The sequence below is a fragment of the Moschus berezovskii genome, chromosome 17 (assembly GCF_049115385.1).
Source record: "Moschus berezovskii isolate FMDL1 chromosome 17, NW_MosBer_1.0, whole genome shotgun sequence".
In the NCBI taxonomy this organism is placed as follows: Eukaryota; Metazoa; Chordata; class Mammalia; order Artiodactyla; family Moschidae; genus Moschus; species Moschus berezovskii.
The window spans coordinates 5407415-5425647 of NC_142476.1; the positions used below are offsets into that span (position 1 = coordinate 5407415).

Consider the following 18233-nt stretch of genomic DNA (forward strand, 5'->3'; position numbering starts at 1 on the left):
AATGCCAGCTTCTGGTAACCACTGATCTGTATTATGTCCCTGGAGTATGCATTTCTTAAAATGTCACATGAATGAAATCATATGAAACAGACTTCTTTTACTTAACAATGCATTGGTGATGCCTCTAATTTGCTGCTTATATCAGTAGATCTCTTTTTTTATTGATAAGTAGTTTTCCATTGTATTACATACACAGTTTATTTATCCACTCACCTGTTGACAGATATTTGGCTTATTTCTAGTTTTTGGCAATTATGAATAAACTTGCTATGAATATTCATGTGTAGGTTTTTCTGTAGAAATACATATTCATTTCTCCTGGGTAAATATCCAGGAGTGGAATTACTGGATCATATAGTAACTATATGTTTCACCTTTAAGAATCTGCCAAATGGTTTTCCAAAGTAGATGTACTATTTCTATGTATGTAAGTTCCAGTGGCCTCATATCCTCACCAGCACATGGTATTGTGAGGTTTTCATTTTCTGGGGGTTTTGAGCTATTATTCTAACAGGTATATAACAGTGTATCGTGGTATGTCATTGTGGTTTTAATTTGCACATCCCTAATCCTGGGTGTTCATTGGAAGGACTGATGCTAAAGCTGAAACTCCAGTACTTTGGCGATCTCATGCAAAGAGCTGACTCACTGGAAAAGACTCTGATGCTGGGAGGGATTAGGGGTGGGAGGAGGCGGGGACGACAGAGAATGAGATGGCTGGATGGCATCACCGACTCGATGGACATGAGTTTGAGTGAACTCCGGGAGTTGGTGATGGACAGGGAGGCCTGGCGTGCTGTGATTCACGGGGTCGCAGAGAGTCGGACACGACTGAGCGACTGAAGTGAACTGAAGTGAAGGACAAGTAGTGCAGAATATCTTTTTGAGTGCTTATTTGCCAAATGTATCTCCTTTGCTGAAGGTCTGTTTAGATCTTTTGCTTATTTTTTATTGGGTTGCTTCCTAGCTTATTATTCAGCTGAGAATTGTGTGTTTCGCAGCCAGCCCTTTACCAGGTGTGTCTTTCAAACATTTTCTGAGTCTGCAGCTTCTCTTAGAAGTGCCTCTCTTAGTGGCTGTGCAGGCCCCTCGCGCCTCTCCTGGTTATTCCTGCCCTTCCTGTGCAGATGCAGCTTTTAAATACGTCTGGGAAATGTTTTGGTTTTAAAAACAGTGTCAAAATTCTGTAATCTGTGCTAGCACATAATGAAAATATGTTAAAAAGATATTTCCATCCAGTTTGTATTACTTTATGTGGTAGCAGGTTTTTCTTCCCAATTTGTTTTTCCAATGCCTAACATAAAGTTGAATCTGCCAAAAGAAGGAAATGAGGCATAAAAATTGGAAAGGAGAAAATAACATTATAATTATTTACAAATGATATTATTATGTGAAATACAAAGAGAATCAACTGAAAACTACTTTAATTATATTTTTTATTTGAGGCAATTATAGGTTCATATGCCGTCAAAGCAAATAATACGGAGAGATCCTTTATATGCTTTGCCCATGCGTGCTCAGTCGCTCAGTCTTGTCCGACTCTTTGCAGTCCTTTGAACTGAAGCCCGCCAGGCTCTTCTGTCCATGGGATTCTCCAGGCAAGAATACTTGAGTGGGTTGCCATTTCCTCCTCCAGGGGATCTTCCTGAACCAGGGATCGAACCCATGGCTCCTGTGCTGTGTTGGCAGGCAGGTTCTTTACCATTGGGCCTCCTGGGAAGCCCTATGCTTGTCCCAGTTTCCCTCAATAGTAACACCTTGCAAAACTGTAGTATAATATCACACTGGGATATTGACAGTGTACTGTCGAGATTAAAAACATTTCTGTCAGTGCAGAGATCCCTCCTGTTAACCTTTTATAGACACACCCATCTTTTCCTATCACGAACCCCCTTTCTTAACCATGGCAACCAATAATCTGTTCTGTTTCTGTAATTTTTGTCATTTCCAGAATGTTATATGAATGGAATTACACAATATTTAACCATTTGGGTTGACCTTTCTCACTCAGCGTCATTTAGTGCAGATTTGTCCAAGTTATTACAAGTTTCAATAGTTCTTGCCTTTTTATTGCTGGGTAGAGTTCTATGATGTGGACATACTGCTATTTGTTTAACCATTCATCATTTAAAAGATACTGGGGTTACATTACCATATGTAAAATAGATAGCCAAGGGAGGAAAAAAGGTACTGGGGTGATTTCCATCTGGGGGTTTTTATGAATAAGGCCACTATAAACATTCTTATACAGGTTTTGCTATGAATATGTCTTTATTTCTCCGGGATAAATGCCCAAAAGTGCATTTGTGAATTACATGGTCATTACATGTTTTTCCTTTTTAAAGAAATTGTCAAACTGTGTTCTAGACTGTATGTATTATTTTGCATTTCCACCAGCAGTGGGTAAGTAATCTAGTTTTTCTACATCTTGTCAGCATTTGCTATTGTCATCATGTTTTATTATTTTAGTCATTCTGATAGTTGTGTAGTGATATGTCACTGGATTTTTTTTCTTTTTATTGTGGATTTTAATTTGCGTTCCGCTGATGGTTAATTATGTTGAATATCTTTTCAGTGCTTGTTTGCTGTCTGAATAGATATTTCAGTGAAATGTCTTTTCAAAACTTTGATCATGTCCTAACTGGATGTTTGTATCTTTACTGCTGACTTTTGAGGTTCTTTATTTTATGTTCTAGAGCTAGTTCTTTGTTTTATGCATGGTTTCTCCTACTCTTATCTTTTGCAAAACAAAGTTTTTTGTTTTGAAGTCCAGTTTATCAATTTTTCCTTTTAAAGACCTTGCTTTTATCAGAAAATCTAGTTTGCTTAGATTTTCTTTTGTGTTTATTCTACAAGTTTTACATTTTAAGTCCACCATCCATTTGAAGCCGTTTTTGTATAAGGACTTGTGTTAAGAATTTTTTTTTTTTTTTTGCCTGTGGATCCTATGGATGTCCAATTCCTCCAGCACCATTTGTTGAAAAGGCTATCTTCCTCCATTATTTTGGCTTATTTGTAAAAAATCAGTTGAACATATTTATGTTGGTCTATTTCTGGGTTCTCTGTTCTGTCCCATTGATCTGTGTGTCTGTTCCTCCACCAATACCACATAGTTTTGATTACTGTAGCCATATAATGAGTCTTTCAATTGGGTAGACTGATTCTTCCCATTTTTCTTCTTTTTGGAAATTATTTTAGTTATTCTGGTTTCTTTGTATTTCCATATAAATTTAGCACAGTCTGTCCATATCTATTAAAAATCTTGGTAGGATTTTGGTAGAGGTTGTTTTAAACCAGTATATAAATTTGTGGACAATTTGCATGCTTACTTTGTTGAGTCTTCTAATCCATGAACATGATATATGTTTCTCAATTTATGTAGTGCTTTGATTTACTTTGTCAGTAGTTGTCAGTATATAAGTCCTGTACATGTTTTATTCATTTTATACATATGTATTGAATTTTTGAGGGATTATAAAGGGGAGAATCCCAGGGACGGGGGAGCCTGGTGGGCTGCCGTCTATGGGGTCACACAGAGTCGGACACGACTGAATCGACTTATCAGCAGCAGCAGCAAAGGGGTACTGAAATTTTTTCCATGGGTTCATTGCTTACACACAGAAATACAAGTGATTTTGGGTATTTAATCTGATATCCTGAGACCTTGATGACTCTAGTTCTAAGAGGACCTTTTTGTAGCTTCCTTGGGATTTTCTACATAGACCATCATGTTATCAGCACGTAGAAACAGCTTTATTTCTCCTATTCTGATCTGTATGCCATTTATTTCCTTTTCTTGCCTTATTCCAGTGGCTAAAACTTCTAGCACTATGTTGAAGACACTGCTGCAAACGGATTTATTTCATTCTTTTTAATGTCTGGGTAATATTCCATTGTATATATGTACCACATCTTCTTATCCATTTCTGTAAAAGTATGTCACATTCTCAAGTAGATTCAACATCATAAATTTGTCATTTCTGAGTTAATTTATAATATTAATATGATTTAAAAATACCATCTGATTTTTAAAAAAACCAGAGAACCTGGTTTTGTAGTTCATGTGGAAAAAACAAGCAAGAATAAACAGGAAAATTCTTAAAAACCAAATTTAATCATTTGCAGTAGTTAAAAGTGTGTGGTACCCGCATATGAAAAAATAAATAGATGAGTGAAAGAGAAAATCCAGAAATAGACCCAAATTCATAAGGGGATTTAATATATGATAAAGATGGCATTTCCAACCAAAGGGTAAAATGTAAATTCTTCAATAAATGAAGTTGGGAAATCCAGCTGATATATTTACAAAATTATAGTCCTCCCTCCTATGATTTCAAAATAATTTCCAGATGAATAGAAGATTGAAACAAAAATACTACATCATTGAAATGCTAAGAAATATATGGGAATCTTAAAAATATTCTTGAAAGTAGAGACCTAAGTAGGACAAAAAACAGTGATAAAAGATCTATTTAGCTATGAAAAAACTTTTTTTGTCATGGCAAAAATATCACAAATAATGTTAGGGTAAAATATTGACATGGACAGTACAGCTCCTCTTCAGTTCAGTTCAGTTCAGTTCAGTCTCTCAGTCGTGTCCAACTCTCCGCGACCCCATGAATCACAGCACGCCAGGCCTCCCTGTCCATCACCAACTCCTGGAGTTCACCCAAACTCATGTCCACAGAGTCAGTGATGCCATCCAGCCATCTCATTCTCTGTCGTCCCCTTCTCCTCCCGCCCCCAACCTTTCCCAGCATCAGAGTCTTTTCCAGTGAGTCAACTCTTTGCATGAGGTGGCCAAAGTATTGCTGTTTCAGCTTTAGCACCAGTCCTTCCAATGAACACCCAGGATTGATCTCCTTTAGAATGGACTGGTTGGATCTCCTTGCAGTACAAGGGACTCTCAAGAGTCTTCTCTAACACCACAGTTCAAAAGCATCAATTCTTCGGCGATCAGCTTTCTTCAGAGTCCAACTCTCACATCCATACATGACCACGGTAAAAACCATAGCCTTGACTAGACGGACCTTGGTTGGCAAAGTAATGTCTCTGCTTTTTAATATGCCATCTAGGCTGGTCATGACTTTCCTTCCAAGGAGTAAGCGTCTTTTAATTTCATGGCTGCAATCAGCATCTGCAGTGATTTTGGAGCCCCAAAAAACAAAGTCTGACACTGTGTCCACTGTTTCCCCATCTATTTCCCATGAAGTGATGGGACCAGATGCCATGATCTTGGTTTTCTGAATGTTGAGCTTCAAGCCAACCTTTTCACTCTCCTCTTTCACTTTCATCAAGAGGCTTTTTAGTTCCTCTTCATTTTCTGCCATAAGGGTAGTGTCATCTGCATATCTGAGGTTATTGATATTTCTCCCAGCAATCTTGATTCCAGCTTGTGCTTCTTCCAGCCCAGCGTTCCTCATGATGTACTCTGCATATAAGTTAAATAAGCAAGGTGACAATATACAGCCTTGACGTACTCCTTTTCCTATTTGGAACCAGTCTGTTGTTCCATATCCAGTTCTGACTGTTGCTTCTTGACCTGCATACAGGTTTCTCAAGAGGCAGGTCAGGTGGTCTGGTATTCCCATCTCTTTCAGAATGTTCCACAGTTTGTTGTGATCCACACAGTCAAAGGCTTTGGCATAGTCAGTGAAGCAGAAATAGATGTTTTTCTGGAACTCTCTTGCTTTCTCCATGATCCAGTGGGATGTTGGCAATTTGATCTCTGGTGCCTCTGCCTTTTCTAAAACCTGCATAAACATCTGGGAGTTCACGGTTCACATATTGCAGAAGCCTGGCTTGGAGAATTTTGAGCATGATTTTACTAGCATGTGAGATGAGTGCAATTGTGCAGTAGTTTGAGCATTCTTTGGCATTGCCTTTCTTTGGATTGGAATGAAGACTGACCTTTTCCAGTCCTGTGGCCATTGCTGAGTTTTCCAAATTTGCTGGCATATTGAGTGCAGCACTTTCACAGCATCATCTTATAAAGAGGTAATTTTCCTAAGGAGTTCCTTTGTATAGATGTAGACATTCTCAACAAAATTCTAGCAAACAGAATCCAACAACATGCTTAAAGGCTCATACACCATGATCAAGTGGAATTTATCCCAGGGATGCAAGGATTTTTCAACATCCACAAATCAATCAATGTGATGCACCATATCAACAAACTGAAAGATAAAAGCCATATTATCATATCAATAGATGCAGAGAAAGCTTCTGGCGAAATCAACACCCATTTATGACATAATATCTCCAGAAAGTAGGCATAGAAGAAACCTCAGTTCAGTTCAGTTACTCAGTTGTGTCCAACTCTTTGCAACCCCATGGACTGCAGCATGCCAGGCCTCCCTGTCCATCACCAGCTCCTGGAGTTTACCCAAACTCATGTCCGTTGAGTCGGTGATGCCATCCAACCATCTCATCCTCTGTCGTCCCCTTCTCCTCCCGCCCTCAGTCTTTCCCAGTATCAGGGTCTTTTCCACTGAGTCAGCTCTTCCCATCAGGTGGCCAAAGTATTGGAGTTTCAGCTTCAACATCAGTCCTTCCCTTCACTCAGGACTGATCTCCTTTAAAATGGACTGGCTGGAACTCCACGCAGTCCAAGGGACTCTCAAGAGTCTTCTCCAGTACCACAGTTCAAAAGCATCAATTCTTTGTCGCTCAGCTTTCTTTATAGTCCAACTCTCATACATGACTACTAGAAAAACCATAGCCTTGACTAGATGGACCTACCTCAACATAATAAAGGTATAACAAACCCACAGCAAACATTATTCTCGATGATGAAAAATTAAAAGCATTTCCTTTAAGATCAAGAAGAAGATAAGGGTACCTACTCTCTCCAATATTACTGAATATAGTTTTGAAAGTCCTAGCTATAGCAATCAGAGAAACAAAATATGAAATTAAAAGAATCCAGATTGGAAAAGAAGAAGTAAAACTCACTGTTTGCAGATGACATAACACTATACACAGAAAACCCTAAAGATTCTGCCAGAAAATTACTAGAGCTAATCAATGAATATAGTAAAGTCACAGGATATAAAATTAATACAAAGAAATCCCTTGCATTCCTATACACTAACAATGAAAACTAAGAAACAGAATTAAGGAAACAATCCCATTCACCATTGCAACAAAAAGAATAAAATACCTAGGAATCAACCTACCTAAATAGACAAAAGATCTATATGCAGAAAACTATAAGACACTGATGAAAGAAATCCAAGATGGCACAAACAGATGGAGAGATATTCCATGTTCTTGGATTGGAAGAATCAATATTGTGAAAATGATTGTACTACCCAAAGCAATCACACAGATTCAGTGCAATCCCTATCAAACTACCAATGATATTTTTATATCATTGGTATCATTATCTATCAGAACTAGAACAAAAATTTTCACAATTTGTATGGAAACACAAAAGACCCCAAATAGCCACAGCAATCTTGAGAAGGAAAAATGGAGCTGGAGGAATCAACTTCCCGACTTCAGATTATACTACAAAGCTACAGTCATTAAGGCAGTATGGTACTAGCACAAAAACAGAAATACAGACCAGTAGAACAAGATAGAAAGCCCAGAGATAAACCTACACACATATGGGCACCTTCTTTTTTACAAAGGCGACAAGAATATACAATGGAGAAAGGACAGCCTCTTCGTAAGTGGTGCTGGGAAAACCGGACAGTTACATGCAAAAGAATGAAACTAGAACACTTCCTAACGTCATACACAAAAATAAACTCAAAGTGGATTAAAGACTGAAACGTAAGGCCAGAAACTATAAAACTGTCAGAGGAAAACATAGGTAGTACACTCTTTGACATAAATCACAGCAAGGTCCTCTTTGACCCACCTGTTAGAGTAATGGATATAAAAACAAAAATTAAAAAATGGATGAATAATTCCCATTGTGAATATTGTTTATTCGCAAGATTTTTCTTGTTGATTATTGTTACCTGATGTTTCCCTTTTTAGAGAAGCTTTTTAAGGCAGCTTTGACTCTGTTGAGCCTCTCAATTTTATCTTTATTTTTATTGCATTAATACCTGGTATGTATTAGGTGCTTTCTGTTCTTTATGATTATTCTGTTTATCTTGCTAACTTCTTAAACTGGCTGTTTACTTGTATACTCATTGCTTTTCCTTTTTATGTAAAGTCTACTACCTTTAAGGCCTCAGTGGATAATGTTTTCCATATCCCATAGGTTGTAAGACTTTGTATTTTTGTTATCTTTCTGTATTGATGTTATTTTTAAATGCCATGTACTCAGTGAGTGATATGAACACATTGTATATTTCAGTTAATTAAAATTTTTTTAAAAATGGGACCTAACTAAACTTAAAAGCTTTTGCAAAGCAAAGGAAACAATAAACAAGATTAAAAGACAGCCCTCAGAGTGGAAGAAAATAATAGCAAATGACACTGACAAAGGATTAATCTCCACAATATATAGGCAGTTCATACATTTCAACATTAGAAAAACAAACAACCCAGTCAAAAAATGTCTTCTTCTCCAAAGAAGACATACAGATGGCCAATAAACACATGAAAAGATGCTGAACGTCACTAATATTTCAGTTCAGTTCAGTTCAGTTGCTCAGTCGTGTCCGACTCTTTGCGACCCCATGAATCACAGCATGCCAGGCCTCCCTGTCCATCACCAACTCCGAGAGTTCACTCAAACTCACCTCCATCGAGTCGGTGATGCCATCCAGCCATCTCATCCTCTGTCGTCCCCTTCTCCTCCTGCCCCCAATACCTCAGAGCATGAGAGTCTTTTCCAGTGAGTCAACTCGTCACATGAGGTGGCCAAAGTATTGGAGTTTCAGCTTTAGCATCAGTCCTTCCAATGAGCACCCAGGACTGATCTCCTTTAGAATGGACTGGTTGGATCTCCTTGCAGTCCAAGGGACTCTCAAGAGTCTTCTCCAGCACCACAGTTCAAAAGCATCAATTCTTTGGCGATCAGCTTTCTTCACAGTCCAACTCTCACATCCATACATGACCACTGGAAAAACCATAGCCTTGACTAGACGGACCTTGGTTGGCAAAGTAATGTCTCTGCTTTTTAATATGCTATCTAGGTTGGTCATAACTTTCCTTCCAAGGAGTAAGCATCTTTTAATTTCACAGCTGCAATCAGCATCCGCAGTGATTTTGGAGCCCCAAAAAATAAAGTCTGACACTGTTTCCACTGTTTCCCCATCTATTTCCCATGAAGTGATGGGACCAGATGCCATGATCTTTGTTTTCTGAATGTTGAGCTTCAAGCCAACCTTTTCACTCTCCTCTTTCACTTTCATCAAGAGGCTTTTGAGTTCCTCTTCACTTTCTTCCATAAGGGTGGTATCATCTGCATATCTGGGGTTATTGATATTTCTCCCGACAATCTTGATTCCAGCTTGTGCTTCTTCCAGCCCAGCGTTCCTCATGATGTACTCTGCATAGAAGTTAAGTAAGTAGGGTGACAATATCCAACTTGACGTACTCCTTTTCCTATTTGGAACCAGTCTGTTGTTCCATGTCCAGTTCTAACTGTTGCTTCCTGACCTGCATACAGGTTTCTCAAGAGGCAGGTCAGGTGGTCTGGTATTCCCATCTCTTTCAGAATTCTCCACAGTTTATTGTGATCCACACAGTTAAAGGCTTTGGCATAGTCAATGAAGCAGAAATAGATGTTTTTCTGGACTCTCTTGCTTTTTCCATGATGCAGCAGATGTTGGCAGTTTGATCTCTGGTGCCTCTGCCTTTTCTAAAACCTACTTGAACATCTGGAAGTTCACGGTTCACATATTGCTAAAGCCTGGCTTGGAGAATTTTGAGCATGACTTTACTAGCGTGTGAGATGAGTGCAATTGTGCGGTAGTTTGAGCATTCTTTGGCTTTGCCTTTCTTTGGGATTGGAATGAAAACTGACCTTTTCCAGTCCTGTGGCCACTGCTGAGTTTTCCAAATTTGCTGGCATATTGAGTGCAGCACTTTCACAGCATCATCTTTCAGGATTTGAAATAGCTCAACTGGAATTCCATCACATCCACTAGCTTTGTTCGTAGTGATGCTTTCTAAAGCCCACTTGACTTCACATTCCAAGATTTCTGGCTCTAGGTGAGTGACACACCATCGTGATTATCTTGGTCGTGAAGATCTTTTTTGTACAGTTCTTCTGTGTATTCTTTCCACCTCTTCTTAATATCTTCCGCTTCTGTTAGGTCCATACCATTTCTGTCCTTTATCGAGCCCATCTTTGCATGATATATTCCCTTGGTATCTCTAATTTTCTTGAAGAGATCTCTTGTTTTTCCTATTCTGTTGTTTTCCTCTATTTCTTTGCATTGATCGCTGAGGAAGGCTTTCTTATCTCTCCTTGCTATTCTTTGGAAATCTGCATTCAGATGCTTATATCTTTCCTTTTCTCCTTTACTTTTCACTTCTCTTCTTTTCACAGCTATTTGTAAGGCCTCCTCAGACAGCCATTTTGCTTTTTTGCGTTTCTTTTCCATGGGGATGGTTGTGGTCCCTGTCTCCTATACAATGTCACGAACCTCCGTCCATAGTTCATCAGGCACTCTATCTATCAGATCTAGTCCCTTAAATCTATGTCTCACTTCCACTGTATAATCATAAGGGATTTGATTTAGGTCGTATCTGAATGGTCTAGTGGTTTTCCCTACTTTCTTCAATTTAAGTCTGAAGTTGGCAATAAGGAGTTCATGATCTGAGTCACAGTCAGCTCCTGGTCTTGTTTTTGCTGACTGTATAGAGCTTCTCTCTGGAGAAGGCAATGGCAAGCCACTCCAGTACTCTTGCCTGGAAAATCCCATGGATGGAGGAGCCTGGTAGGCTGCAGTCCGTGGGGTCGCTGAGGGTTGGACACGACTGAGCGACTTCATTTTCACTTTTCACTTTCGCGCAATGGAGAAGGAAATGGCAACCCACTCCAGTGTTCTTGCCTGGAGAGTCCCAGGGACAGGGGAGCCTGGTGGGCTTCTGTCTATGGGGTCACACAGAGTCGGACACACCTGAAGTGACTTAGCAACTGCAGCAGCATAGAGCTTCTCCATCTTTGGCTGCAAAGAATATAATCAATCTGATTTCGGTGTTGACCATCTGGTGATGCCCATGTGTACAGTCTTCTCTTGTGTTGTTGGAAGAGGGTGTTTAATCAGTGCGTTCTCTTGGCAAAACTCTATTAGCCTTTGCCCTGCTTCATTCCGTGCTCCAAGGCCAAATTTGCCTGTTACTCCAGGTGTTTCTTGACTTCCTACTTTTGCATCCCAGTCCTCTATAATGAAAAGGACATCTTTTTTGAGTGTTAGTTCTAAAAGATCTTGTAGGTCTTCATAGAACCGTTCAACTTTGGCTTCTTCAGTGTTACTGGTTGGGGCATAGGCTTGGATTACTGTAATATTGAATGGTTTGCCTTGGAAACGAACAGAGATCATTCTGTTGTTTTTGAGATTGCATCCAAGTACTGCGTTTCGGACTCTTTTGTTGACCATGATGGCTACTCCATTTCTTCTAAGGGATGGTCATCTGAGTTAAATTCACCCTGTCCAGTCCATTTTAGTTCACTGATTCCTAGAATGTCGACATTCATTCTTGCCATCTCCTGTTTGACCACTTCCAATTTGCCTTGATTCATGGACCTAACATTCCAGGTTCCTATGCAATATTGCTCTTTGCAGCATCAGACCTTGCTTCTATCACCAGTCACATCCACAACTGGGTTATATGGTGTTAAATGACCATTAGTATGATAATTATAAGAAAGGAATCTTTAATTTTTAAAAAATCTTCCTTTACAAGTAAACTCCATATAATTTTGAATTAAAAAATGTATGTCCTAAGAAAAAAAGTGTAAACAATTCCTTCAGACTGACAAGAATAAACCAACTACCCAGTAGAGAAATGGACAAAGAATACAATAATTTAGAGAAAATAAAATTGCTCAACCTCACTTAAAATGAAAGAACCACAAAGGGATGCCAATTTCTGGGCATCTGATGGTCAAAGGTTTTAAAAATAATAATAACATAGCACGTTGGAGAAGAAATGGGAAGCAGGAACTTTTATAAATTGCTCATAGGAGTTTAAGTTGTGCAAATTTTCATGGAGAACAATTTAGCCACATTACCTTTGGCCTAGGAATTCTGCATCTGAGAATTTATCCTAAAAATAATCTTACAAATAAGAGAAGTCATATTTATCCAAAGGTAGAGTATCACAGCAATTTTCCACTTTCAGTGATTACAAACATTCTAAATGTCTATCACTAGAGGATTATTATATATATTTTTTCATACAGTAGAATAATATTCAGCTGTTGGCAGTAATAAGGCAGTTTCATGGAACTAATATTGAAAGATGCCTAAGATATTAACTGAAAAAGACAAGTTTGAAGAAATATGCTTAGTATGCTATAATTTTTAAAGTGTATCTGTGTATTCATAGAAAGTCTATGGGGGGATATACAAGACACTGTTAAGAGCAGCTGGCAGGGGAGAGGTTCTCGGTGGAACTGGGAACCTGCAGGACACTCGGGAAGGAAGTTTCCTTATATACACTCCACTTTTACTGTGAACCCTTGTAACTTTTGGGTTTCATATCGTGTGAAAGGATTACCTATTCAAAGTGCAAAGTAGTTTTTAAATGTTTAAGAAAGAACCTCAAACAAGAGACAGAGAAAGTCCTTGTTCTCCGAGCGCAGACTGAATATCTCAGGGAATTGTTCAGTCGCTCAGTCGTGTCTGATTCTTTGCAACCCCAAGGACCGCAGCACCCCAGGCTTCCCCATCCCTCACTATCTCCCGGAGTTTGTTCAAACTCATGTTCATGGAGTCGAGGCCATCCAACTGTCTCATCCTCTGTAGCCTCTTCTCCTCCCGCCTTCAATCTTCCCCAGCATCAGGGTCTTTTCTAGTGAATCAGTTCTTCGCATCCGGTGGCCAAAATATTGGAGCTTCAGCTTCAGCATCAGTCCTTCCAATGAATATTCAGGACTGATCTCCTTTAGGATGGACTGGTTGGATCTCCTTGCTGTGCAAGGGACTCTCAAGAGTCTTCTCCAACACCACAGTTCAAAAGCATCAATTCTTCAGTGCTCTGCCTTCTTTGGGACACATGAACCAGGATCCAGGAGAAGTCTGACTTTGTACTCTCCAGAAATAGGCACTTATAGTATCATGAAATTCCAAGGTGAAAAGTGTTAGAGACACACTTTTCTTCTGTGGCAGAGGGAAGGACAATCTGGGAATAAACATTTGCTGAGAAGAGATCTGTGAGTCCTCTCTAGGCAGACATTAGGATTATGAATGCCAAGAGAGAGCACTTTGGAGCTGGTGAGCAGCCCCAGGCACTACCCCCATGTCTGACATGCTCTGCCTTCTTGTCACTAGAAAGCTATGTTTCACTGCCCACCGCAGTCCCTCCAGCCCGGGCCTCATTCAGGGAACCCAGCAGGTGTCTGACCTTCTGGAATCTGGAGGCAATACCCAAGATACCCAGCAACCTGACCAGGGACCCCACCAACCTGTGACTCCACACCGCTCTTCTTGCAGTCTGCAGGGTGTCAGGTATCTTTCTTGATCCCTGATCATCCCCAGAGCATCAGGTATCGAAGACCATCCTATTCCTGGGTCAGCTGGAGAGTCTATATCCTGAGTTCAAAGCCTCACTTCTCATTTAACCCTCACGTCCTGTGAGTGATGGTAAAGGCATTGGGGTGATTGTAATCTCAGTTATCTTTAAGGGTTCTCTGTTCATCTCTCTTGATATCTGTCCATCTCCAAATCACAGTTCCCACTGGATCCTCACAACAACTACACAGGACAAATCTGGTCCCAAATTTTCAAGTGACAGGAAGATATATGTACAAAGATTTGTTTTCCAAGGACTTTTCTCATGGTAGCTCCCGTTAGCCTCATATAGGCAATGAAAGTTTTATTAATGCAGATATAAAAGATGAGATTATTAAAGAAGCAACTGTTAAATAGTGAACTTTGGAATAAGAATGTGTGGGCTTGAATCCTGACTCAAAGGATTCTTTACACTTATTTCTTGCAGTGCAGAGTGGGGATCCTTGGTATCCTTGGCTACCATATAGGATTGCTGTTAGGATTAAATAACTATGGTTCTAAAGTTTCAAGAATTAGCATTCTAAGATTTCTCATTTCACAACCTGTTCTATCATTTAAAGTTTACCTTTATTTTGAAAATGTTTTACAACCAGGAGAGACTATATAGTGGACCTCATGTGTCCATCACTCTCTTCAACAACGATTAGTCCAAGGCCAGCCTTGTCTCAGCAATGATGCTGCCCACTCCTCCCCCTTTTGCTTTATTGACCAGATTTTAAAATGATGAACTACGTTCCTAGAATCCCTAAAAGGTGACTCACGGGTTATCTGATGTGTTAAAGAATCTTATTGGGGATTTGTAAGATTTAAACACATTTGTTATGTTTCAACCTATTGTAACCATGATTCTGTTTTAATTCTTAACTTAACCAGGGGCATCCTAGGCTGGGTAGCTTCTGAATCTTTTTGGTGTAACTCTAGAAATCATTAACACTTTGTTTGCTTTTATGATGTGAGAAGATGTTCTAGGCTCAGCTTACACATTTGTTACATCAGACCTTCCTCCAAGAAAGCCTGATTCCTTTAGGGGATGGTACATAGAGTTCATAATCTGATTCTGGGCGTACTCATTCCTTCTAGGACGATCCTTGTTTCTAGGCCTGGCTAGAAAGTGTGTGTGTGTGAGTGTGTGTGTGAGTGTGTGTGTGTGTGTGTGAGTGTGTGTATGGATGTAGATAAAACATGGAGTTCATCCTGATACTCCCAGTTCACACTCAGGACTACAAAATTTTAACTTGATCTCATCAAGCTTACATTTATTTCTTCTTTCAACAAGAAACTTATTTTTCAGTAATATAAATATTATTACTCGTTTTGTTTATCCCACAATATACATACAAAAGTCTCAGAATGACAACAATTATAACACCATATCTTCATCAATAGTATGATTGCGGAAAACAATTTAGGGTATTGGGTAGGGGGATGAGGGATGGGGCAGTTCTTTTTATTAAGATGTAGCTCTCTAATGATATACAATCAAATTGCCATGTTTGAGTTTCTCTATGTGTAGCTGTGCCAACCAACTGGACACATAGACTCATTTGCTACATTTTCATTGTAGGAATTTCTTTAAAAAGTATCGTGCCTTATTATGTCAAATACTGATATGTTTCAAAGCAAATCCACAAAACAAGATGTGTTCAGTGTCCCTGTTCCCTCCCCATTATTCTTCCCTTTCCCTATAGGTCCTTTACATTTTATTTTATGCTTTATCCTTTTCTTGTCTTTTCAGAATATATATATATATATATATATATATATATATATTTGCATTTGTTCTCCCCTTCTTAAATGATAGCATGTTAAACACTCTTTTTCCTATCATGGTTTTTTTCACTTAACAGTAACCCTTGAGTTCACAACATGGGGATCATACAGGATGTATTTCGAAAAGATTCCTAGAACTGAGACTCCTGGGCCAAAAAGTAAATGCACACTTATTTTGATAGATATTGCCACATTCCCCTCCACACAGGTGGATGTTACCATTTCCTACAGACACATTTTAACGTTAAAGCAAATGACTGAGATATGTTATTTGTACTGCTGCTGCTGCTGCTACTAAGTCGCTTCAGTTGTGTCTGACTCTGTGCAACCCCATAGACGGTGGCTTACCAGGCTCCTCCTTCCCTGGGATTCTCCAGGCAAGAACACTGGAGTGGGTTGCCATTGCCTTCTCCGGTTATCTGTACTGAGAAAGGCTAAATGATTGCCCCAAAGGATCAGACCTGGGACCTGAACATTTGAAATGCCAACTAATGGTCTGGTGATCTGATGCACTGTCCTGTACCTTCTCCCCATTTTACAGATGAGGAAAATGAGTTACACGTAGGGAAGTGTTGTTCAGTCGTTCAGTCGTGTCCTACTCTCTGCGACCCCACCCTAAATAATAAAAAAAAGCTAGGACCTAAAATCCATGTCTCCTAACACCAAAATTAGGTCTCCTTTTAATGTGCAATTTATTTGTGATGAACTCGGTTTGTTTATCTGTAGATGGGGAAGAAAAACATAATACTTAAGTAAGAAAATTAATGAAATACCTATTGGGTAAATTCTCCCTTGGGTGTAGGAGAAATTCTTTGAGATACGGCTTCCCTCCTTTAGGTGACTAGGGATTCTGCAATCTGATTATGGTGTCAGGTCACAATAATGATCTTAAGGAGAGAGAGAGACGACCTTCCTTCCCCAAAGTCCAGCACGCTTAGGCACCTTGCAGAATCTCTCCCATTTCTTGCAGAGTGCTTTGAATTTCTGTGAACAAAGATGCTCTTATTCTATGTAAAACTGTGCAACCGGCTGTAGACAAAGATGTAATTTCCCAGTGAATGAACAGACTACAAAGCGCAAAGCCTTTTCTTTTTCTTTCCTCAAGTGACCCTGGGGTTCTTCTTTGTGCTTGCTTTGTGACAGGTTGATTGACTTATGTGCAGTTTGGGACGCTGGAGTTTTCCTCGCCTCTGCAGCCGGGAAGGGAGCCCCCTCTGGCGTTCCAGGAAGGAGGCTGAATGAGGCAGAGGCGGTGAGTGCCTGGCCCACTGTTTCGGGCGGGGTGGGGGAATTTCTTGCCTCCTGCCCCTTCTCTTTGATGAAAGAAGTTTCTGGCTCTGGAATCTTCTGAGAGACAGCTTCATCCTCCTCCCCATAGTGGGCCACAGAGCCAGACTGCTTGGCCGGGAGGCTGATTTTGAGGAAGCACTTGTTCCTTTTTCTCCAGCAGATGTGGTGAGCCAGCATTAGCCCTGCATATTGTCCCGACTGTTCACCTCATTTGAAAAACTGGGGAGCAGCTGTGTTTGTGACCTGCACCCCCCCTTAGCCTGACCTCTGCAACCCAGGAGCCTCCTGAATGACAGCACTGGCATATGGGGGGCCTTGTGAGAACCCCTTCTCTGGGCATGCAGGGGGCCCTGGCGGATGGACAGCTGTCCAGGGCACGGTTCGTGGCTGAAGCTGATGTCACTGAAGCCGCACCCTGTGTCCAGGGTCTGCGTTGTTCCATTCTGGGATAAAATTTGCTGCTGCTCCCGGCAGCTCCTGTTTCAGTCTCCAGGCAGGAATGTTAAGGGAGGACATGCAAGAATTAAGGGTTACAGTTTTAACCAAGGAGAAATTGGCACTGAACCACAAATGAGCAGCCTGAAGCCTTCCGGGCTGAGGGAGTCTCTCCTGGAAGCCTGAACAGAGCAGCGTTTCCTCATTCTTGAGTGTGGGTATCTCTGCCTCATCGCTCCAGTTCCCTCTTCAGACGTCTTCTTTCCTCCCAGAAAGAGTTGGAGATTTGGGCTGGGAGGATGCAGGCAGGGAGGGAGCTGAAAGTTAGGAACGGGATATGCTGATAACATGGATTTGGGCTCTGGACAAAATCCAGCTCTCCTTGCTTTGTGACTGTAGTAAAGTTTCAAGCCACTCTAGCTGCATACATGGGGGTGCTAAGGAATATCTTGTGGTCAAGATGGAACATAAAGGAGCCCTACACTGTGCCTGGCATATAGTAGGCTTAGAGTAGGTATTCAGTGTATGAAAGTTATTATTTTTCATAGCAACAGTGGCTCGGATATACCTGTGTTTTGAAGGTAGTTTCTGTGGGGGTTCTTCTAGATCTGCAACTTGCCTTAGAACAGTGTCAGGTTTCAGGGACCACCTGGGAAATCCTTCTGACCGTAGGACTTTTTCACCTGGTCGTTGTTACTAAAGACTGAACTTGAACATACTGGCAGTAGCAGGGGGACTCCAGGTTTGTTTTGCTTTGTATGTGGAGGGCTCTGGTTATTATTACGGGCGTGTACGTATCTGTGGCACAGCGTGGGAACAGACCCCAGGTGTGTGCAGAATCTGGGGCTGGCCCAGCTTTCGGTCGCTGTGCCCCCTCCCTTGGCACATGCACCCTCCCTACTTTCTATCTCTGTGTTCCCTCCAAAGGCCCCTCTGCCCTCCTACCTGGGCACACACATTCAGGGTTGCCCAACCAGATCCCTCCCTGAGGAACCCAGGAGCCCTCGCTTCTCTGATGACAGCAGTGTCCCTGCCCAGCAGTCCTACCCTGCCACAGCCTGCCTGATGCAAGGCAAACCTGTTCTA

The 18233-nt window shown here is 40.7% G+C and overlaps 1 protein-coding gene across 2 annotated transcripts in view; it reads left to right on the forward strand.

Moving 5' to 3' along the window:
* The window catches only part of NFASC (neurofascin), a 211221-nt gene that overhangs the window by 99630 nt on the left and 93358 nt on the right, over positions 1-18233 (forward strand). For both annotated transcript variants that reach the window (XM_055420055.2, XM_088845132.1), the window contains one exon: positions 16566-16674. In XM_055420055.2, the coding sequence (XP_055276030.2) occupies positions 16566-16674 (109 nt within the window). The remainder of the gene's footprint in view (positions 1-16565; positions 16675-18233) is intronic.